Source organism: Molossus molossus, unplaced genomic scaffold (genome assembly GCF_014108415.1).
Source record: "Molossus molossus isolate mMolMol1 unplaced genomic scaffold, mMolMol1.p scaffold_m16_p_8, whole genome shotgun sequence".
Lineage (NCBI taxonomy): Eukaryota > Metazoa > Chordata > Mammalia > Chiroptera > Molossidae > Molossus > Molossus molossus.
The window spans coordinates 26,074,631-26,099,033 of record NW_023425402.1 but is presented as its reverse complement, the minus strand read 5'-3'; the positions used below and the strand labels follow the sequence as shown (position 1 = coordinate 26,099,033).

The following is a 24,403-nucleotide window of genomic DNA, read 5'->3' as shown; positions in this document are numbered from 1 at the left end:
TGTAGTCACTAGATCTTTATTTGATTGTATTATCAAGGCATATGTTTTCCTAGAAACTGATAATTATCTTGTTCCACATAGAAAGGAGTAGTGCCTCAGGGTCTAGTACAATGTCTTATATAATGGGGATATCCAAAAATACTTATTGAGTGGGCAAATGTGTTTATATATTTATTCATCTTTCTCTCTTCTTGTTTGTCCTGATTTAAATATATTAATTCAAGTTATTTTTTGCAGTACATTTTTAATTTTTAAAAATTCCTTTCAAGATATCTTGTCCTCAAATGTGTATAGTCAACACAGAGCATAATTATGTCATTGAAATTAATAAAATGTCCACAGCCATTAGATTTTTAAATTACTTTTATGCTGTTAATGTGGACTCAACAGAACATTCTCAGCTATCTAAAATTATTTACATGTTCTCCCAAAGTTTGTTCCTTGTCTCTATGTATTTTAACTATATGATTAGGTAGATTTTCCTCTCTCTTTTTCTTTGAGCGACTACCCCATATCTAACATCATTTTACATATTTGCATTACTGCTTCTGTGACATTTCTTCTAGACTATAGGATAATACACTGTTTGTGTTGTATATGTGGTTGAATCATATTGTGCAAACTAATTAATACCATTTGTTAAATCTTAAAGGGTCAAAAGGGAGAAAATGGAAGACCAGGGATTCCAGGGCAACAGGTATTTATTTCTTTGATGGAAAAGGAAATAAGGAATAATATAACTGGACAATGCCAAGTAAGGGTTCCTTTCAAATAAATATAGGGGAAAAGGGGCGATGTACTGTACATTATACCCATACAAGGGTGAAAATGCTAGGTGGTGGTGGTGTAATGGTTTGCTTTAATTATTTGTTCTGTGTTTATATTCTCATCCAGTTTCTGTTGGTGGCTATGAAACTTGCTTTTCAATGCTTTTCTTCTGGCCACATATGTGACTTAAGGTGGGCAATGCCACCCATTTTAGAAGCATGTATTGGCCAAAAGCAGCCACACAGTGACAGCATCTCCATACCTTCTGTTTAGTTTTGATTTTTTCCTTGCAATATGAACAGTTGAAGCCATATGTAGTGGAGGAATGTACTTTTTTTTTCTCTAGCTTCTTCAGAGAAATAAATTCCTACACCAGAGACTTATTAAAATCCTATCTTGAGGCACTGTGTTATGAAACAGATACATAATAAGATTGTTTTGCTTCTTCCCTCACTAAACTCTCCTCATTAATTAGTGTTTCAATGAGATTACCAACTGGTGCATAAGTTCAGCCGGAGCCAAAATGGACCAAATAGTGCATAAAAGTGATTAATTAATACATATATAGCATGTTTGCTGCACTGCCAATAGTTAAGCTCAGTTCCAAGTTGGTCCTCATTTAAAGTGCAAGCTGTGCATATGAGCCCTCCCACAAGGTAGGCTTCTTTTGCATGTGGGTAGGAGAAAGATTCAGTAACTACACCAGTTTCAGAGACACGTGAACAAAACTGTATAGTGATGTCTCGAAGGACAGGGGTCTCTGTATCCCTCACTTGGAGAAATCTGAAAGTCTGTGGGGAGAGTGCTTAAAAGCATATGGCCCCAGAATTGTCTGTAATATGGGATGGAAGGTGAGTGGAAGATATTAAGAAGAGTGGAGAATGTAGAAGCTAACAATAAGCACCAAGGTATCTAAGAGGAGAAATAGATTGAGTTTCCCTGCATATCATTATGTTCCATGAGAATTTTCTCTTAATTTTGGTGTTCCTCCATTTGACTCAAATCCACTTGATACTACCAACCCTGTCCCTGTTTCCCTCCCTGGCTACACAGACCAACCCCCTCAGTCTCTCTAGGTTAACCACACGATATCCATAAGCAGCTCTTCCCAGAGGAGGATCTTTACCCCTTCATCCATTCAACCTCCCTAGCCCTGCCAGGCCTTCCATCAGAAATTGTTACTCACAATAACTCTCTAAAATAAAGGATATTTCCTTTGGAATTTGAGCTCCCACTTCGCTAGCTCACTGACTTACTGAAGACACTGTCTCCAAGATTCTCTTAGCTTGCTTTCTTCTCACATCTCAAGGAAAATAGCAAGTCTGCTCCTTAAGTTAGGATTGAGATGCCCTAGGGAGTTTCTGTCCTGGATTTATGGAAAGCTGCATTTCCTACCACCAGGAACTAGCTGTGGTGCGGGACCCTGCCCTGGGCCAGAACACTTGTTGCTTTTCAGCAGCTGGATAGTCTACCCACACTCATTAAGTCACCAAAGTCTTAGTTACCTGCCATCCTACTAAGTGCTGCACACGTGTTTTGTCTCGGCCTTCCTGTTGCGAATGGAGTTCACAAGAATGTTTCTCTCATGAAATCATCTGAGTGGCATCGCGATGGCAGCTGTTTTCCATTTCAGGTCTAATTCAGTTCTCGGCCTGAGAACGTACTGTTTCCTCTTTCCTCTTATACTGGCTCCAATTGTAGGATTGTGTCTGGTAGGGAACACCGCTGTGTTTCTTTAGAAGCCTCACTGTTTAAAGAATGGCCTTTCAGAGAGGGTGTTATTCCTGGGATTTTTCTATGAAAACTAAGGTCGTGATTTTATGCTCACATTTTAACTTGAGAATCTACCGGTGTACGGTAAAAACCATGCACTGATTTTACCCAGTTTTCCTTTTGTCTAATTTGAATATCCATGTTTAAGGAACTGAGAAAGAAATCAAAATAAATCCTCAAACTCAAAATTCATTGCGTGGAATGCTATACACTAAATTTTATATGGAATTGAAGAATACTAATTTTAATTTTAAAGGTGAATAAAGAAATCCTACCTGTGTCTGGGAAAATCGTACCCTTTTTTTGAACTAATATGGGGTAATTTTAGAGCCTGAGTGTATGATGGATTTCAAAAATGAACAATTTTAATGTCTTTCCTGAAAGTTCTTATGTCATTGGAATAAATATGTGAAAAAGATGAATGGAAAATAATTTAGTGTAGCCATCACATGCATTCATATCCAGTGATTGTAATGAGTGTGTTTCATGTATGAGCTCCCCGGTGTTTGTATCACTGGGAAAAAATACCATATTGTACATCACACGGCTTCTCTAACTTCTGAATTTACCAGCAGTGAGTGGTTTAGGCATAGGACCAATAGGCATTTTTTCCCCTATTAATCACTTCTACTGATATCTTTGCTTTAACTCATCTTTTTATTAGTAGTAGTCAATTAAATTTAATTTTAAGAGCATAAACGAGAAAATACAGTACTCCTCTTAATCGCAAAATTAATGAATATACCTTACCTTATTTGAATTTGAATTTTTATTAAAATAGTAATACATTTTAAGTTCAGCATAACTTTTATTATTATTATTTTTCATTTAAATAGAACTTGGATAGAATTCTATTGTAACCTACATATTTGGCCTACAGCATGTAAAAATATTTATATCTAAGAATGAAACAGTTATGTAAATTAACATTTTTATATATCTCGTTAGCATATTGCCTAGTCATTAGTCTCCTTTAAAAAGGCAAAAAGGATCTGTTACATCTGTCACTAATTGTATCAATATTTCCCAAACTAAAAATTAGGCGTTGATGACTGTGTGGTAAGTGGTGCCTGCCACATTGCCAGTATTGTAGCTTGCACATTTATTAGTTTTTTTTCTATTAATTTTCAAAGGGAATTCAAGGTCATCATGGTGCAAAAGGAGAGGTATGTTTCTTCATGTATTATGCTCCCTCTGTTCTGTTCTTATTGCTTGGATTTTCACTACTATATAAATCAAGCAATTGATATCACAAACAGAAAATGTCTTTGATGTTATTCAGTAGTTACTAAATAGTGACTTTCAGGATATGTAGATTTATACAATCAGGTATGAAATGTTATATATTTGCCAATATTATTGATTCTTCTTCTAGATTAGGACCTAAATTTCTTCTGCCTATTTATCAATTAATAATATTATCTGTTTTTGTATTTGTCTCACTAGAATTTAAACTCCTTGGGAACAGGACTGTGTTGTGTTCATTGTTGTATCCCTGGCATTATACATATTGTCTATATAATACACTGAAGAAAGAGTGGATATTTGCAGGGTTGGGTGGATGGGTGGAAGGATGGATAAATGACAGTTTAATGTGATGTAAAATTTCCTCCTGATCAATAACAGTGTTTTCTATATAACATATATGTGCTGTATATTTATATCCATATCCCTGAGGATTTTAAAGATATAATTATACCTCCTAAAATATTTATATAGAATGTTGATTTCTTTTGCATATAGAAAGGTGAAAAGGGAGAACCTGGTGTCAGAGGTGCCGCTGGACCCAAAGGAGAACCTGGGATGGATGGCCTGATGGGGCCTATGGGTCCCCAGGGACAACCTGGGGAAGCAGGGCCTCAGGGACTTCCAGGATTGGACGGGAAGCCTGTATGTATTCTACTTTCTTTCATAGTTTTCATTGCTTTTTACTCAGTATGTACACGTTATAACCCCGAATACTTTGATGCAGGGGAGAGAATTTTCAGAGCAGTTTATTCGACAAGTTTGTACTGATGTATTAAGAGGTAAGTTTCAAACAAGTTTTTAATACTATTTTCAAATAACAAAAGCAACGCCAATTTCTCAGTAGAAATTATAAAAGATATAAGATGGAGAAAATAAAGAGAATTTATAAACCCTTGTCTGTTTTTTTTTTTCTAGGTGAGTATTTTTATAATGAAGATGAAATATATGTACTCTTTTTTAATAAAGCAATTTATTGTTATTTCACCATAATATATTATCTGACATAATTATGATAATTTAATTCATAAACATGCATGTCTTTAACTTGTCAAATGTTTCTTCAGGGCACTTTAACCCCCCCGCCCAAAAAAAGTAAGCAAATTATACAATGAAATTACACAGAGCAATGAATATTTACATAGTTAAATTCCTAGAAGTGAAATTATTGGCCAAAAAATATGTATCTGTAAATTTAAAAATTATTAGAGATATTATTAATTGCCACTCACATTTAAGCATAAGGGGGTGGGGTTCTTTGTTTTTAAGCCCAGCTACCAGTCTTACTTCAGAGTGGAAGAATTCAAAACTGTGATCGTTGCCAGTCCCAACATGGTTCCCCTGGTATTCCTGGGCCACCTGGTCCTGTAGGCCCAGAAGGTCCCCGAGGATTTCCTGGTTTGCCAGGAAGAGATGGTGTTCCTGGACTCATGGGTGCTCCTGGACGCCCAGGTGCCAAAGGATTAAAAGGTACATAAGTAAATGAACAAGAAAGGTATTTTTTGTATCCACACCCCAAATTTATTTAATAGGAAAGAATTCATCTTTGTTTTCATGATGACAAACTAATTTTTAGTAATTCCCTTGGTCTCTAAGTAATTTGTCAACTGAGTTAAAGAACACTTATTCTATTTTCTTGAAGCAACATTTTCAAGTAGAGAGAGATAAGTCAGAGTTATGAAGCATGTACAAGTACAAATTAGAAAATGTTGACAATGCACTTAAATATTTTACTTGAGTCTAGTAAAGTCTTTAAATAGAAAATCAAAAATGCCATTTTTTTTATTTTGACTTTGGTAATTTCTGTTTTCAAAAATTATTCAGTTAATTTTTCTGTAATAGGAAATATTATGTTTTGCAACCAAACTTCCTAATAACCTTTGTATGTTCGTATGAAATGTTGGTTGCTAATTCTTCTCTTTTAATTTAATATATGAAAAATATAGGCGTTTTATTAAAGTAACAAAATAATAAGTATGATTAACAGCAAAAAAGGGCTAAATACCAAAGTTCTAAATAATACCAAATCATTTTCCTTTCTTAGTATTTAATCACTATTACATATTTCTGGACCACTGATAATTTTAGAAAATTTTGCTTCAAAAATCCTGTTTCCTGTTAGGAATAATAAACAGGCAACAAGCTATTTTAAAAAGATATATTTTCCTTTTGATGTGTGTATTAACAGCTTCAAAAGAAAGAATCTAGGAGGCTGTGACTTTATAGGAAAAATTAGCTTACTCCCATCTTTGACACTGCAGGTCTACCAGGAAGAAATGGGGAGAAGGGGAGCCAAGGGTTTGGGTACCCTGGAGAGCAAGGTCCTCCTGGTCCACCAGGTAAGAATTAGTGTATGTTCACAAGTGTTGCTGTATATTTTGCTTTAAGAAAATCATCATAAATCTATGTCAAATAATTTGAAACCAAGACTCTTAAGTCAGCCTCTGCTAGCTGTGTTATTTAACTTTCTTCATTTGTAACATAGTGATGATGTCATCTGCATCATGACATTTTTGGAAGATTAAATGAATTCATGCATGTAGTGCTTACAGAGCAGTACATGACAGTCATACTGTCATAGTTATGCTTTCAATAAATGCGTGCAATTATTATTTTAGATGATGTTTTTACCTCATGAGATTTTGGGTGGATCACATAATTTAATATTGTTTATGTGAAACACAGAACAATATCTACCATGGTAGTTGTGTTAAATCAGTGTTTGTTAGTAGCGCTAGCAGGGAGAAGTAGTAGTGGTAGGAAGTGCCCTAGAACTACTCTGCTCCATCCCCAAACCTGAATATTTTGCGTTTGTTATTTTGAGGCATCAACTTTAAAAGGCCATTATTCTAAATTAATTCTTTCTTTGAGCATGCTAATTGACCTACTTAGGCTATGGTTCACAAATTAGTACTGTAACACTTAGGGGTATTGATCACTATTATAGTATGTATGGTAATGACAGTGCATTTAGATGTGCAAACTAAAAGTATATGTATATTGGAAATGGTCATTTTTATTGCAAATATGGCACAAAAGTGACCTCATTAGAGTTTTAGCTTACACACACACACACACACACACACACACACACACACACCTTGCTAATTTATAATAATGTTGACAGAAAACATGGTGAAAGGAAGAAATAAGTAGCAACAACCCACAAACTGAAATATTAGAATGTTAGCTCAGTATCTTAATTAGTAGCACGATTGCTATGTTAATGTAGCTTAGCTTAGTTTTACAGAAATGACTGATTTCTCTTGTATAGTCCTTTTCAAAGTGCAAGGTATGTAGAATTAGCAAGAGTATACCTCCTCTTTTCACATTAGTGCAAGTATGTAGCATTTTCAAGAATTTTTTTCAGTTTAAATATCTAACAGAATCAGCTCTCTCTGCATCAAAAACCAAACTCACTGTTCATACGCTACTAATGTCCCATCTTAGGTCCTGAGGGCCCTCCTGGAATAAGCAAAGAAGGTCCTCGTGGAGACCCAGGTCTCCCTGGCAAAGATGGAGATCATGGAAAACCTGGCGTCCAAGGGCAACCAGGTCCCCCTGGCATCTGCGATCCATCACTATGTTTTAGTGTAATTGTCGGAAGAGATCCATTTAGAAAAGGACCAAACTATTAGTGTCAAATGCCTACTTCAGCAACCTAGGCACGGTGCTTTTCTTCTGTGGTCTTTTGCATCTCAGGAAGATAACAACAGTAATCCCTTGAAAAGAAACTAAAGTACCTCGGTGTGTTTTTATTATTATTTTTCCTTAAGGTAAAATATATAAAAGGTCACATATACTGATTTTAAAGGATCCTCAGTAATTCGGAGCCTTTAGATTAGTAGCATTAACTAAGTCTCAAGGGTGTCTTGTAAGTAAGTTCATGCGTTTTATTTTATTTTATTTTTTTATCCTCACCCGAGGACATTGTTTTGCATTTATCTTCAGATAGAGAAGGAAGGAGTGAGGGAGGAAGAGAGAAACATCGATGTCAGAGAGACACAATGACTGGTTGCCACCCACACGATCCCAAATGGGGCCGGGGACAAACTGCAACCGAGGTACGTGCCCTTAGCGGGAACCGAACCCGGGTCTCTCTCGACTGCGGGCTGACGCTCTAACCGCTGAGCCAAACTGGCCAGGGCAGTCCATGCGTTTTAATCCAAGTTGAATATACAAACCACCATTGCCTGTTAGCCAGTCCATGTCCGTCACTGTGAAAGATTTCACACGCAGCCTCTGTGCAGCAGAGTATTTGAGTTCAGTTTTGTGTCTGTGTGAATTTCATGCTTCATATCTCATAACTCATGTGTCTTCATTAGACAAAACATGTTTCTGGTCATTGGAAATAAGATCGGGGCTGATATTCAGCTGGGAAAGACCTTATTGCCATACCAGTCATTTACTCCAGAGTCTGTGCTTATTGGATGGGGCCGTGGACTGCTGGTTGCTCAATGTCTTGAATATTGCATGTGAATAAGATTAATGTGTTTCTTATTTCATTTGCAAATGATCAAGTTTGATTAATGACTAAGCTAAGAAAGTGTCAACTACACAGGGAATGGTCAAAATTATGTAACTTTAAAAACTTTTTTTTTAAAGTGCCATTGTACCTGGTCAGTATATTCAAAGCAAACAGAAGTTCAGAAATACTAAAAAGACTTTCTTCTTCAGACATGCTGGGTAATTGGAATGTTTGTTGCATGCCTTCATGTTCCATTTCACTTATTATATGTGTATGTTCATATATGTTAACTTTCCATGTAGCAAAGCCAATGGGAATAAATGCTGTGGTTGAAAGTAAATGCCACAGTGCCTAGTATGTCTCGATGTTTTTAGTAGACTTTAAAATATTATGAATAGTCTTTGGGTCCTTTACTTAATGCTTTTGTAAAGAACATAATTTGAGGTATTTTATCTTTATTATGCTCTAAATTATGTTACATGCTTGTTATTCAAAATACAATAAAATTTTTACAGGCCTGATTGTAGTGTTTTTTATTATTATTTTTTTACAGTACTATAATTTATTATTTTTCTTTTTTTTTTCTTTTTATTGAATCTGTTGGGGTGCAAAATTCTACAACACACCATCTGTGCACTGTATTGAGTGTTTACAACTCCCAAGTCAAGTCTCCATCCATCACCATATCCCCATTTATCCCCCTATCCTCCTTCACCTCCCTCCACCACCCCACCCCTGGCATCACCACAATATTGTCCATGTCCCGGTGTTTTCTCCTTTTTGTTGTTGTTCAATCACTTCAACTCCTTTCTCCCACATACACAGCAGCACCCTCCCCTCCCGGGTTCCTATCAACAGCTAGATGCAGGTACTGCTCTCAGAGGTAGACCCTCTGACCCTATGGGCAGTGGCTCATAACCCTTTCTGAATTATGGATCCCTTTGGCATCTGTTAAGGACTTCCCAGAAAAATGGGCACAGTTTCAGACCAGTCAGCAGAAGCTTGTAGGAATGAGAGTTGAATCCAACTCCCATTAGTGATAAACAGCCTGATTTTCACACCTCTACGACTTGTGGGCTATTCAGAGCAGACCCTGCTGATTCTGTGCTCAGGGAGGAAGGGAAAACCTCTTTTTCTATCTATAGTGTTTCCTAAGTTCTTTGGAGGCAAGAGATCTGAGGAGTTGCAATGTCTTTTTTGTATACATAATTTTACTGATTATTGAGTATATTATTTATATCACATGGTTATTCAGTGGATATAATTTTATTAAATTATGTGCCCTATTCTTAAGTAACTGATTCATCTGAGATAAGAATTTAGAAATTCAGTTGGTGTGCTACTTACCTCGATAGACAGCCCTTGCTTCTGGGCCCAGAAATGGCTGTTGATCAGTGTTTAGCTTTAGCAACACATCATTCTACCACTTTGGTGAGGACCTTGGAGGAAAATGAAGCCCCTGATATTTAGTAGCTGAATTGACATAAGGCTTGCTTTAATGTTCTATCTCCAACAAAGCCCCAGGTATCTGCATAAGGCTAACCATCCTCCTACCCCTGCTAATTATGGCATTTGGTGCTAAGACTTGGAAAAGAGCAGAATAGGTAGTTGCTATCATTTCTTCATTCATTCAAGCTTTGACCACAGGGCCATTAAGTGTCAGTTACTGAGGCAGGGATACATTAGCAATATTGTGCAGAGTCTGGCCTGAGGGGACTCATGTCTAGTGAATCACAGGTAAGGTAAGGAAACAGGTAATTCCCACACATTCATTCTAAGAAAAGAGAAAATGCTGTAAAAATGTATAGGATGATGCTATGGATTGAATTGTACCCTTCTGTAATTTATATGTTGAATCTATAACCTACATGTGACCATATTTGGATATAGGGCTTTTAGGAGGTAATTAAGATTAAATGAAGTTATAAGAATAGGGTCCTAATCTAATAGGATTGGTAACATTATAAGAGAAAGAGGTTACCTTTCTCTCTCTCTCCCTCTCTCTTTACACACACACACACACACACTGAAAACAAGCCTGCACACCTGATAGGGATGGAGCTGGAAATCATTCTTCAATTCCCCAGCAGAGGGCAGCAAAATATATAAATATAATATACATTTTATTATTTTTATCATATGTATCTTGTTAGATTTATCACATAAACTATCACTATATATTTAGCCTGAATTTTTTTCAGTTTTCTAAGTATAATTAGATGTATATACTTAAAATATAATTATCCCAAAGAAGAAAAAATAACTATTTTCATAAATTGAAACCACAGTTAACGAAGCCATTTATATGTTGATGTCTTAACTTTCTATGGTGTCATTTATCTAATTAAAGTGCTCTGGTAGGAGCTTTGATTAATTATTGGGATTGATAACTTGATTGTCAGAGCAGAGGTTTGAAGCTCACTCCTGGTATTCCTCAGTTACAGATCTGGTTCATTGGCTGGTATTTTAGCTGTGTTGCGTTTGAGGAAGGCAGAAAGTTGTTCTTACCATTAGCTAGAGATTGTGATGAACAGTCAATCTGTATGCTATAATCCTGGTATAGTACATTGCATAAAATGTCAGCGCAAGAAATGAGCAGCTCTGTGGCGAACGCACTGATAGCCTAAACTTTGAGAGCTTTGGCCAGATGGCGAGCGAGAGGGAACTGAAGTGGAGTCGGTCCGTAGTGTCAAGGGAAAAGACCAGAAATAAACCCATACTTTAGTTAAATTGAGCTCTAAAGGTTTCTCTGGAATGTTTTAACAAAACTTTATCTTAAAAACTATATTTAAAAAATTATTTTGTCCCAAATAACATATTTGAAATAAGGAACATTACTGTTTTGGCTCATTAAATTGTTTCTGGGTTCTGCCTTTCCCAAAGTAGATTTTCATAGAAGAATCTTGAATAAATAGATTCAAAAGTCCCCTATTGCTGTCTTAGAAGAAAATGACAACTTGAAATAACTGACTGGAATACCACTCTGAATTCACGGAGAACCGAGAAACAGTGACTGTGTTTTTCCAGTGTGGTCCAGTTAAGATGTCATTTGAAAAGTATCTATGGCTCTTATAGAAGGCAATTCAAAGTGAAATTTTGAAATAAATAATTTTGATTAAGAAAAAGATCTGTGACATATGTGACTTTAGGTGAATCAGATAATGTCCCTGAATTTTTTTTTCCCCCCTAAAACAAAGGGTTTTAGGAAATGTGTTTTTTTCAACTCTGGCTGTGTATTAGAATCACCTAAGAAGCTTCTAACATATTTTTTCTTGGGATCCACCAAGGGTTTTGGTGTAATTATTGGTTTTTCTTTCAGGCAGAAGTAAAAGCTGTACAAAGGCCTTGAGCAAGAGAATACAGTTCAATAGAAGTGAAAGTAATTCTATACTTATTTTTAGGTTTTAGTAATTCTATACTTATTATAGAAAGCTGGGTATAGAGGGTGGCAGAGGATAAGAGTAGAGATATTTTGAATGGGAAAAGGGATGGAAAGAGAAAAAGGAGATATCAAAGAATCTTGCAGTGTTTTAAGGAGGAAGTAGCATGAACTAGATTTGCAATGTAGAATGATCTTTCTGGCTGAGGTAAGAATAGATGCAACCAGTCATGATTGTGGTCGAAAGAATGGACTCTAATAAATCTGACAATCTCAGTCACCAAAAGTAACCTCACAGGATGAGCTGATCATAAATTCCTAACTGGGCAGATCATGGTGCTAAGTCATGCCCAGGTCTATAAAATATTTGTCTTTGCAGGTCCATTGTCTAGGTTAACACATCTTTGAAATGCCAGAAGTCCAGACCCCTCAGAGGGCTAATCACCCTCAACGGTAATTCCAATCACAGAGGTTTCCCCATCTTGCTTCCACCTTCATGTAACCTTTCTTACATCCCCTCTTAATTCCAAATGTATAAAAGAAACTACAAGATAGTCATTCTCCGGATCATTTGAGATCTTACTCCCAGATATGTTGTTAATTTGACTCAAATAAACTCTAATAAAAATTCTCTACAGGTTTGAATGTTAGAATGATAATTGAAAGTGGAGAAGTTAGTTAAATGCCATTGCAGTAGCAATGAGGTGAAGATGACGATAAAAGGGGATAAAATCGCAGAAGGGATAGGGCAAAAAGACAATCAATTTATTGGTTCTGCTGAAATCATTGATAATTTTCAGAATGTGCCCACAGCATCCTCAGTGACTCCAGAAAGGTAAGGCTTGCTGTGATAGTGTGAGATAAGGTACGAACCAAAATTTGTAGCTCGTTGTTACACATAGGATGCACTTGTAAAAACTAAAGAGTTTAATTGAGCAAAAATAGATTCTGATGCAGCTATGCCAAACCGGAAGGGTTAGGAAGGTTTTACCAACAGAAGCTGGGTAAAGACATTTACAAAGAAGAGGTGGAAACAATGCAAGAAAATTATTTAATTGGCTATGGCTTAAGAGGTTGCCTAGTTGGCTATTTGTGATTGGTTGTCTTTAGTTTTTTAGCTCTTAATCTTGAGGCATTTATATAGGCTACTAAGGCATTGAAACCATCTCAGTCTCATGGAGCTCCTTGTTTAATTAATTTAACATTGGTTACCCCATAAGGCTTCTAGTGAAATTTCCTTCTCTGGTACTATAATAAAGAGATATTTCCAGAGCCAGAGATTAAGAACTGTGTTTAATAACTAGTTCTAAATTACAAGTGAAGAAGTAAAAGAAACTAAGAAAATCCCAAGTATTAAATATGATTTCAGAAATATTGTCAGAAATGGTATTTCCTTTTCTCAAGACTTATTAAAATCTTGTGTGAGAAAGAACTCATCAGATAAATTGAGCCTTGGAGAATTGCTCAGTACTTTGCAAGGAAAATAGAATTGTTTGGTCCTTAACAACTGAGGAACAAAAGGGAAAGAAGGAAGTTTGCTTCATGGGAAGTGACTCAGAAGAAAGGACACATCCTCGTGGGTAACTTGGGCAAGGCTGAAATGTGGACTTCACTTCAAGTGGTCTCCACTGGCAGTCCCGTTAGGGAGTGTGGCCCAGTTTCTCTGCTTCCTTATATACATGATATGTGAATAAATGAGTATGTAAATGCATCCATTTGACTTTTGTAGAATCACTAAGATTGTGTAGAAACAAGCCTCATTGTTGCTTAGAATTCGCAACTTTTTGTGAATTTTTAGTACTTTTAGGGTGACATTTATTAAATAACTCCTTGGAAGTAAGTGAAAGTACTTATTTTTTTCTGTGATTCTTACAAATTTGATTTTTATTATTTGCATGAAATTCACTATATTTATATAACAAATGATGTACTCAAACACATTTTTGTCCATTTTAAAATTTGTGAAAAACAAAAAGCCCTGTGATGGGTTTTTTAACAAATCACATATTATTATTATTATTTTATTTCATCCTCACCCGAGGACATTTTTACATTTATCTTCAGATAGAACGGGAGGGAGAGAGGGAGGAAGAAAGAGAGAGAGAAACATTGTTGTGAGAGAGACACATTGACTTGCTGCCACCCACAATACCTCAACGGGGGCAGGCACAAACTGCAACCAAGGTATGTGCCCTTAGCAGGAACTGGTCTCTCTGGTCCGTGGGCCGACGCTCTAACTGCTGAGCCAGACCAGCCAGGGCTCACATATCATTTTATAGCAGATAGGAAAACAAGGCTTTGAAAAATTTTGAGCATTCAAACTAAATTAATGCCTTGAAAACATTGAACACTAGATATATTAGTTTGGGGGAGAAAGTAATAGAAAAAAATACATGTGTTTCTACGGGAAATTATAATTCATACTTTTTATGATATTCTACTAATTTAATATTGGTGCTTTCTGAAGAAATGACCACTTTATCTGTCAGTGGAATAAGGCAGTTTTTTAGTGCCAGATTCTGCATTCTACAGGACCAACTGTTGATGAAATTAGAAGATCTTGTTGAATATTAAAGATTCTGGCCTTTTGGCATGGAAATTAAGGAAAAGTATTCAACCACATAACTTCTTATGCCTAGTATTATCTAATTTCCACATTGGAAATTGGCAAGAAAACATTCTTTCCCAAATATGTATTTACATGAAAACTCTGTCTGAATGCCTATGAAATGAAATTTGTCCATAATGTTACTCAGGCGAAAGGAAATTCTGAGGACAAAAATAATTGCAATGATTTTTGTGCTTCTGATTACATAAAAGATACTTCAAGTGAAAACATAAAAATGTATCCAAATAAATCAGATAACTATTTCACCTTTCCTCTTGTCACAATTTCAAAATAGCCTGATGTTGGTCATCATTATATTGTTTTTCTGTCTCCTGACTTTTTCTCTCTCCTTTCCTTTTTGCTTATATAAAGGCCAAAATATAAACTAAAACTTGCTATTGTTTACTGTATGTATTTGGTAAATATGATTGGCTACCTTAAAAAAGTCCAACTTTGCTGAAGCAAAGTTTACGTACAATAAATGCATTCATTTTTAAATGTGTATTTTGATGGGTTTTGACAAATGTATGCACCCATGAAGCAACCACCACAATTAAGATACAGATTATTCCTATGACTCTCCCCCCACCCCCAAAGGCTTTCCTTAGATAATTTATTCCTCTTTAAGCTCCAGGTAACCCCTGATCTGATTTCTATCCCTATAGATTAGAATTTTCTTTATTCTAGAGTCCCATATAAATAGAATCATACATTATGTAATCTTTGTTTCTGGCTTCTTTCTTTCAGGATAAATGTTTTTGAGATTCTTCTGTGATGTTGAGTTTACCAATAATTTATTTCTTTTTTGTTGCTGAGTAGTATAACTTTGTATGACTGTATAGTCGTTCCTCATTTATCGCGGTTAATCCGTTCCAAAAAAGCCAGCTGGAGTTTTGATTGGGATTTTAATAATCTATTGATTACTTTGGGGAAAATAGACATTTAAAAAATATTTGGTCCGGCCGGTGTGGCTCCGTGGTTGAGCGTCGACCCATGCACCAGGAGGTCATCAGTTCCATTCCCAGTCAGGACACATGCCCAGTGGGGGGCATGCAGGAGGCAGACAATCGATGTTCTCTCTCATTGATGTTTGTTTCTTTCTCCCTCTCATTTTCTCTCTCTCCAAAATCAATAAAAAGGAAAAAAATTAAATATTTAATTCTTTATTCCTGAGCATGGCATATTTTTTCTTTATTTATCTCTTTTGTTTCCTCCAGAAGTGTTTTGTAATTTTCACATCTTACACACATTATTTAGCAAAATTCATTCTTAAGTAATTAATGTTTTTGGATGCTTCTTGTTAATTCAATACTTTAAACTTTAATTTTCATTTGGCCCTTGCTAATATAGTATATAGAAATACTGTTGATGTTTTCTGACTAGATCGGGTGCGTTCAGGGTGGTATGGTCATAGACTGTTGATGTTTTCTGTATACTGACCTTTTATTCTGGGACCTTGCTACATGTACTTTTTATTATTAAAGTAGATTTTTTTGTAGATTTGTTAGAATTTCAAAGAACCAGATGTAGGTTACATACATTTTATTTTCCTTTTTTCACTTTCTACTCCAATGATTTCTGCTTTTATCTTTATTGTTTCCTTCTCTGACCTACTTTGGATTTAATTTGCTCTTTGTTTTCTAGATTTTAAGGTACACACTGTTTAATTGACTTTAGACCTTTCTTATTTTCTAATATGAATATTTAAAGCTATAGATTTCCTTATAAGCATTGCTTTAGCTGCGTCCTAAAATCATAATATTCTGTTTTTAATTTTAATTAAGTTCAAAATATTATCTAATTTCTCTTCTGATTCTTTTTGGATAGATGCATTATTTAAAGCTATTATTTAATTTTCACATATTTGGATATTTTTAAGATCTCTTGTTGATTTCTAATTTAATTTTCTTGTCAGAAAAAAGCTATAAATTAAAAAAGTTGTTGAATTTATTGGGGTGACATTAGTTAATATAATTATATAGGTTTCAGGTGTACAGTTCTATAATACATCATCTGCATGTTGTAGTGTGTGTTCACCAACCACAGTCAAGTCTCCTTCTATATACTTTATCCTCCCTTTACCCTCTTCTGCTTCCTCCCACCCCCTTCCCTTTTCCCTCTGGTAATCACTGTACTGTTCTATTGTCTGTGTCTATGAGGTTTTTTTTTCTTAATCCCTTCAACTTTTTTACCCAGACCCCCAACCCCCCTCCTCTCTAACAGCTGTCAGTTTTCTGTATCTATGAGTCTGTTTCTATCTTGTTTGTTTGTTTATTTACTTATTTTGTTCATTAGATTTCACATAAGTGAAAGCATAAGGTATTTGTCTTTCTCTGACTGGCTTATTTTACTTAGCATAATCCTCTCCAGGTCCATCCATGCTGTCGCAAAAGGTAAGATTTTTCTTTTTTACTGCTGAGTAGTATTTTATTTTATTTATTTTATTACTGAGTAGTATTTTATAGTGTAAGTGAATCACTGCACTTTACTATTCATCTGTTGATGGAAACTTGGGCTGCTTCCATAGTTTGGCTAATGTAAATAATGCTGCAGTGAACATAGGGGTGCTTATATTCTTTTGAATCAGTGTTTTGAGTTCCTCGGTTATATTCCCAGAAGTGGAATCACTGGGTCATAAGGCAGTTCCATTTTTTATTTTTTGAGCAAACTCAACTGAATGAGATTTAATTTAAGGAGCAAGTCTATTCTGAAAACATACCCTTTACACATGAAAATAATGTATTCTGCTGTGGTCAAATGGAGTATTCTATAAATTAAGCTGTATTGGTTAATAGTGTTCAAAATTTCTCTATTCTCAATCCTTTTCTGTCTACTTATTCTTTCAATTGCTGAAAGAGTATAGAAATATCTAACTATAATTGTTTATTTAACTTTCCTTTTAATTCTGTTAATTTTTGCTTCATCTATTTTATAGCTCCCTTACAGGGTGCACACCCATTTAAGAATTGGTCTTCTTGATGAATTGATCTTTCTGTGTTGTTGTTATAAATACTCCTCTTTACCCATGATAATAATCCTTGCTCTGAAATATACTTTGTCTGAAGTTGATACAGGCACCAGTGTTCTTTTGAAAGTGCAGTGGTCCCTTGTTTATTGTGGTTAATCAGTTCCAGACTTGAGTGGTTGCACCTGGCATTGAAGGATTCCTGGGGTGCTCGAATACGTAGGCCAACAGTCCATACATACAGTGATTTAAATTTTAATTGTAATATAGGCGTGTATAATTGACTCAGACAACTGAGCATGTGCTGTATCATTTTCACTGTCTCGATCAATTTTTTAATGAATATATTTGAAAAACCGCTATAGAGTGAAGCCGCAAAAGTCGAAGCGTGAAGTGGCGAGGGACAACTGTAACTTGTATGATGATGCAGACATACCTCAGTTTACTGTGCTTCACAGGTGATGCTTTTTATAAACTGAAGGTAAGAGTCTCCACCAGCCAAATGATTGCCACTCATTTTATTTTGATACCATTTTATTGTGGTACTCCTTGTATTATGGTGGTCTGGAACCAAACCTGCAATATCTCAGAGGTATGTCTGCATTTTTTTTCATCCTTTGAATTTTATCTTATCTGCAGTTTTGCATCAAAAGTGTAAAGGTTTCTTATAGGCACTGTTGAATCTTGCTTTTTATCCAGACTGGCCATTTCTGTTTTAAATTGGAGGTTTTAGACCAGCGGTGAGAAAACTTTTTCTGTAACAAGCTAGATAATACGTATTTTAACCTTTGAAGGCCACACCGTCTCTCCTTGCATCCACTCAGCTGTACCATTTTAGTGTGAAAGTAAACATAGGCAATGCATAAATAAATGTGTATAGCTGTGTTCCAGCAAAGCTTCATTTACAGAAACAGGTGGATTTGGTTCAAAGGCTGTATTTTGTGGACCCTTGGTTTGGACCATTTGTATTTAAAATAATTATTAATCTGGTTGGCTGTGTAGCTACCGTCTTTCTATCTGTTTTCAATTTGTTCCATTTGTTCTTTATTATTTTTTCTTTATTCTTGTCTTCTAATGGATTTAGTATATTTTAGTATTCCATTTCATTTTCATTATTGAGATACTAGCTATGCTTATGCATTTCGTTTTGGTAGCAGTACCTCTGGAGTTTACAACATGCACTTGTCTGTATTTCCCTTTTGTTAAACCACAGCAAAGCCTAGTTTCTATATCATATTTATTTCATAAAGAATGTATTTGCTCTTTATATATACTAGCTTTAAAAATATGAATGATATTCTTTAATTTATTTAAAATAAGAAGAGGTCAAACAAATTTATTTTATAGATATTTGATTTTAGAAAAATTAGAAAGTAGATGTTAGGGGGGAAAAAACCCCAGCAGCAAGCTTACAGTTGAAAAAATATTATTGAATGCAGAGCAAACGCTGTTGATCTCAAACACATACATAGCAAAACAGGAATGAAAAACATTATTTAAATGACTAACAGATTATACTAATAAGAGCTAGAGAAACCTACAAAGTATACTAAACAAATAAACAAACAAGAAAACAGAAAAATCTGAGAAACTTTTGAAGCATCATGAACACTTTCCCTGTATGTATTTCAAAATGTGAAATCTGATACCAAACCCAATAAGAGTCCTTGATGATCATGTTTGTAAAATGGGCAGACAAATAAGAAGAAAAGAGCAGAGTCTCAGTTGATTCTTTGGGTCTGACTTTGAACAATATCAAGGAAACCTTTCAGGGTTTCTTCTGAAATGATCTCTGGATTTCTTGTATAAACAGGTGACAGCCCCACACTAAACGAGCAGCCTGGACAGCTGAGTTTTCAAATGCTCTCCTTCCCTTGAGTCTACATTCTTTCCAGCCCAGCTTCTGGTTCAGCCTCCCTGAATCACAGCCTGGCTAAATTCTCATAGACTTGGTGTCTATTTCTACAAAGCTCATCTCCTCACGTTAAGAAGAGATGGGTTTAGTCTGAATGAAAGCAAATAGTACCATGCACATGGAAGATTATGAACTTACAAAAGTCATTGTCCCAACATGATGGTGCACACAACCAGCAACACTTCAAAGGAAGGGCGAGTTGTAAAGGGACACTAGAATACTCAGCCGTGGTCATCCCCTTCCACAGTGTCCTTCGGCCCACTTCTGAGAGAACTGTGGAACAGCCGCTGTTTTCCTACAGCTACTTTGAGACAAGTAGAGGAGAGAGGAAGAAGAGAGGAGAAAAGATTAGTGTGAAGAAAAACGAGGAGTAACATTTATAGGGAAGTACCTTCAAAAGTCAAGTGAAGTAACATCCTTTCTGGGGACTCCGTAAAGAGCACAGGAGTTGGCTGAACTTTGAAATGAGGACAATTGGGTGTCTCTAAAGATGGGGCAAGCCTCACAACATTGTATTTCAATCAGTGTGTGGAGAGAGTGGTGAAACACACTTGGACGTGCCTGTGACTGGAAAGAATGACTTGCGTCCACTGCGGAAGGCCGCGGCTCCCTCCGTGTTTATAGCCACCAAACACATGATGTGTTGAACATTCAGTCTTATGAGCTTGATATACAATGACTTTGTTTTAAATTCAAAACTAAATATGTATGTCTATAGTTTCTGGAAAGGAAATGAAAGGAGTAAGTTGTAAAACACATTTCTTGACAACAGCCTGACCAAATGACATTTGGTTTAGAAGGAAAATGTTATTGGTATTTTTAGAGAAGTCTCAGTTTATGAAGAAAGCTCACAACCTTATGAACTAAGTAGGACAAGTTGTTTGTTTTGTTTTGTTTTTTTTTTCATTTTAGAGAAGGATGCTGAGGCAAAGAATTGCTGACGTTCCTAATATCAAGTATGTACTTAAAAATTGAAAATATGCCAGAACTTTTAGGTCTGAATTCCCGGTGTAATATATTTTCTTTACAACTCTGCTGCTTCACTCTGAGCATATCAAAATGCCCCTCAAATAAGCTGCTTAAATCTATGTGGACATTGTAGACTAAGGTAATATCAATAAAGATTTTAATAGCCTTTGAATAGGTGTAGCACATATAGACACTGGATTTGAACAATAAAATAATTTAATAGATTTCTTTTTATGAATTGGTATGCAAGTTGATTTCTTGAAATATGTTTTTTAAGTGTGAATTCTACTATATGGTTCTTAATATAAGGATTAGCATGTATTTGATTTATTTTTATTGGTATGTTTTTTACAAGGTAGTACATTTGTATAAACTTTGAAGCTATCTACTCTGGGGATTACAAATTTATTTTTTACTTGGATTTTTAAACTATGAGAACCTTGGTACATCTTCTGTACCTCTGCATTTCAATAAACAGTCTGAACAATCATGATATTGAAAGATCTTATTTGGAACTAATTTTACTTTTGCTTCTGCTTTTACAGAACATGCCTTCACTGTTCCTCTGAAATGTGTATAATTCCTCAAGTTTTTTAAACAAAATTAAAAGATACCATGAATAGAACTTGAAGGCTAGAATAAACGGTAGAAAGACAATTATCTATTACTTCTTTAACCTTGTTTATGCAAACCTTTATACAAACACATCAACTAAAACAATATATCTTTGATATAATTAGGGAATGTAAATATTGACTGGTCATGATACTGTGAAACTACCATTAGTTCTGTGAATACTGTTAATTAGCTTTGATGATGGATTGGTGTCTGTGTTTCAACAAATGTACTTTTTTAAAAATGCAGACTAAAGTATTTATGGATTTAAAAGAAGGATTACAATAATATTTAAAAAGTATCAATGTTAAATAATAGATATGTGAGGAAAAGTCTTTATACTATTCTTTCTAATTTTGTGTGTTTAAAAATTTCTGTAATACAAAGATTTTATTTTTAAAAAGCTATAAATGCAGATAATATAAGAGGTGTTGCAAGACCATTTAGGATCAGGAGAGGCCTCCCTACAAAGGTGAGATTAGAGCAAAGATTTGAAGGAGAGAGCTAGGTTGATGTCTGGGGATTTCTGGGTCTTCTGCCCATTTTTCTCTTGGGTTGCCTACCTTTCTCTTATTGGCTTGGAGAGAGTCTCTAAATATTTTGGATATGAACTCTTTGTTGGATATGGTCCTGCATGCATGTTCTCTCCTCCCCTATTGGCTCTGTGACACTCCCTACTATTATTTCACCCACTGCTTATTCCTTTCCAGCTACTGGACTTCTTGTTCCTTGAATATGACGAGCTCACTCTGACCCCAGGGTTCTGCACTAGCTTCTACTTCTGCCTGGAATGTTTTCCCCCAGACATCCACTTAGCTCTTTCCTTGACTCCAAGCCCAGCAGCACGTCCAACATGCCACAGGGCCTCTCAGGCAGTCATGTCTGCTGGGGAGGACACCCACATTGGCAGCTGCCGGTTTCCGAAGCACGTTGCCAAGAGTAACATCACCAACAGCAAGTTCCCCAAGCAAACCCTGACTGGGAAACAGATAGCTGCGGAGATTATTGACAAGTCTCCACAGAACTTAGCCTCTAGAAAACTATCTCGTGACATAAGAATCAAAGCTTTGAATCATCCAAGCATAGTGACATTATCTGATGTGAAAGAGACTGAGGAAACACTCTGCCTTGCCGTGGAGTACACGAATGGAGGAGCGGTGTTTGAGTGCCTAGTGGCTCGTGGCAATAGGAAAGAAAAAGTGGTCTGAGCCAAAGTCTACCATCTGGTCTACTGTGCAGTACTGTCATGAGAAGTTTATTGTTCATAGACACTCGACGGCAGAACACCAGCCCTTGGATACTCACAGGAACATCAAGAATGCAGAATTTGTTTTCAGTAAGAAATTCACCTTTGGCACGAAGCTGCACACCTTCTGTGGCAGGCTTTCTTATGCTTCCCCAGAACTCTTCCAAGGCCAAAGGTAGAATGCACCTCTGGTAGGTGTGTGAACCTTGGGAGTTATCCTATACACACTGCTCAGAAGATCCCTACATTTTGATGGATAGAATTTCGAGAAGCTGCAGGAGCCAGTATGGGACAGAAAATACCATATTTGATTTTACCTGTCTATGAAGTAGAAAATGTGCTCAAGAAGTTTCTTATTCTCAATTCCAGCAAGAGAGCTGTTTTAGAGAAAATCAAGAAAGATCCATGGATGAATGTGGGTCATGAAAATGAGGAACTAAAGCCTTACATGGAGCCACTCCTGACTGCAAGTACCCTGGTAAGACCTAGCTGATGGGGTTCACGGGTTTTACATAGGAAGATATCCAGTACCTGATGAGGAGCCAGAAGTATGAGGAGGTGATGACCACTTTTCTGCTCTGAGCTATAGGAGATCTGAGCTGGGGACTACACTGTTACCGAAAGTCCTACCCTTCGGTCGATCTGACAAATACCAACGCTCTTTCCCATCCTATAAGTACAGTATAGCATCTCTGCCAACCCCAAGCAGTGCGGTTTCAGCCAGCCTGCCATTCTCACTTTTACTCTCTAAGAATACTCACTGTACGAACACAGAAAAGGGAAAACCAGGAGTTGGGGGAAAGGCCAGAAGAACTGCCAGTTTGCCTAGCAGCCCCCTATCCAGACTGGAGGGGAAGACCACCTCTGTCCTCTCCAGGAACAGTGACGTCTCCAGCAACACAAAGCAGGGCATTTCTGCTTTGAGAGACAGCTAGCTTTGGCCAGCCTCCAACCAGAATGGTAAACATCGCCTAACTTTGCTAGGTCTGAGGCCTTCATGGCTTCTGCTCTCATACTGACCCAGGCCCAGTCTGCCTCTCCTAGGGATCCAAGTCAGCCTCTGAAGCCTGGGGAGCCTGTAGGCTGCCCAGGAGAGTAACTGTTAGATGCTGCATCTGCCCCAGAGGTCTCTGTGGCCTGCCCTTCCCCCTACAGCATCAGCAGCAGTGACAGAACCCCAGACCAAACCAACTTCTCCCTGGATGCATCCAGAGGAAATTTGGTTCATGCTGGACAGCTGGGCCAGGTACACAACCAGCTGGATTTTCCCTGTGATGTGAGCTCAGCCTCTTCCTCTGCCTGAGGCCAGGGCCAGCAGGAGGCTTCCTCAACAAGTTCAGCTTCAAGGTTAAGTGCAAAAATCTGTGTTTCAGGTTTGCCAGAAGGCATCTCAATGAATCCGAAAGCAAAGATAGAGTGAAGACACTCTAACCTCATGTAGTGAGCAGTGGAGACAGTGATTTCATAGAAGGAAGGAAGGAAGGAAGGAAGGAAGGAAGGAAGGAAGGAAGGAAGGAAGGAAGGGAGGGAGGGAGGGAGGGAGGGAGGGAGGGAGGGAGGGAGAAGAAGAGAGCAGTGAAGGGGAGGGAAAGGGAGGGGAGGGGAGGGGAGAGAAAGGAAGGGAAGGGAAGGGAAGGGAAGGGAAGGGAAGGGAAGGGAAGGGAAGAAAAAATAATTCCTAGAGGTAGCTATACTCACTACACTTTACATGGAATATGAAGATCATAAGCTCATGGAGCCCAAGGAGACAATGTGGGAGAGGGACCAGGTGCAGGAAGCAGACAGCTGCATGCAAACTGAGCCAAAAAAGCATGCAGTTGTGCATGCACTGTGCTGAGGGCTAAGAGGACCTCATGCAGCAGACGATGGAGGTGTACAAACTCTTAAGCTGGTTGTCTCTTAAGCTGGTTCAATGTAAACGAGTATCAGCAGGCATTTCCATGTTCTTCAAAAGCTTCACCTCCAAAATAACAGAGAACTTAAGCTTTGGGACCTAGTATTAGAAATCACATAAACACTTTAGGCTATTTCTATATCTTATTCAAGAAGCCAATAAACACAGAAGAGTCAGGAGCATAAAATGTTTCATCTTCCATTTCATTCTAGAAGGCTTCTGTGCTGAGATCAAGCCCTTTGTGTCCCTGAATGGCTTTTTTTAACCCCATTTACTACTTTTAATAATAGTTCCTTGAGGATAGTGTGATCAGTAGTTATAGTAGGAGAAATTCTGTCTTTGTTTCTGGTTATGTTCCCTTCTGCTGTGAGAGTTAAGAGCCACCAAAATGCAATGAGATGCCACCTGCAATGACTCCTTCACTGGAAGAGTTTGTCCCAGCTTCATAACATTATGCTATTCCTTTCTCTCTTCTCTTTGAAACTGGAGCATGGAGCTGCTTGGAGATATGGAATCATTTCTACATCTAAAGGCATCTAGGATGATAGAGCTCCTACC

The 24,403-nt window shown here is 36.9% G+C and overlaps 1 protein-coding gene across 2 annotated transcripts in view; it reads left to right on the top strand.

Annotated features, from left to right (window-relative positions):
* COL21A1 (collagen type XXI alpha 1 chain) overlaps positions 1 to 7,424 on the top strand; it is a 125,497-nt gene extending 118,073 nt beyond the window's left edge. For both annotated transcript variants that reach the window (XM_036249009.1, XM_036249010.1), the window contains 7 exons: positions 653 to 697; positions 3,675 to 3,707; positions 4,285 to 4,431; positions 4,514 to 4,568; positions 5,056 to 5,256; positions 6,048 to 6,125; positions 7,237 to 7,424. In XM_036249009.1, the coding sequence (XP_036104902.1) occupies positions 653 to 697; positions 3,675 to 3,707; positions 4,285 to 4,431; positions 4,514 to 4,568; positions 5,056 to 5,256; positions 6,048 to 6,125; positions 7,237 to 7,424 (747 nt within the window). The remainder of the gene's footprint in view (positions 1 to 652; positions 698 to 3,674; positions 3,708 to 4,284; positions 4,432 to 4,513; positions 4,569 to 5,055; positions 5,257 to 6,047; positions 6,126 to 7,236) is intronic.
* The last annotated feature ends 16,979 nt before the right edge of the window (positions 7,425 to 24,403 follow it).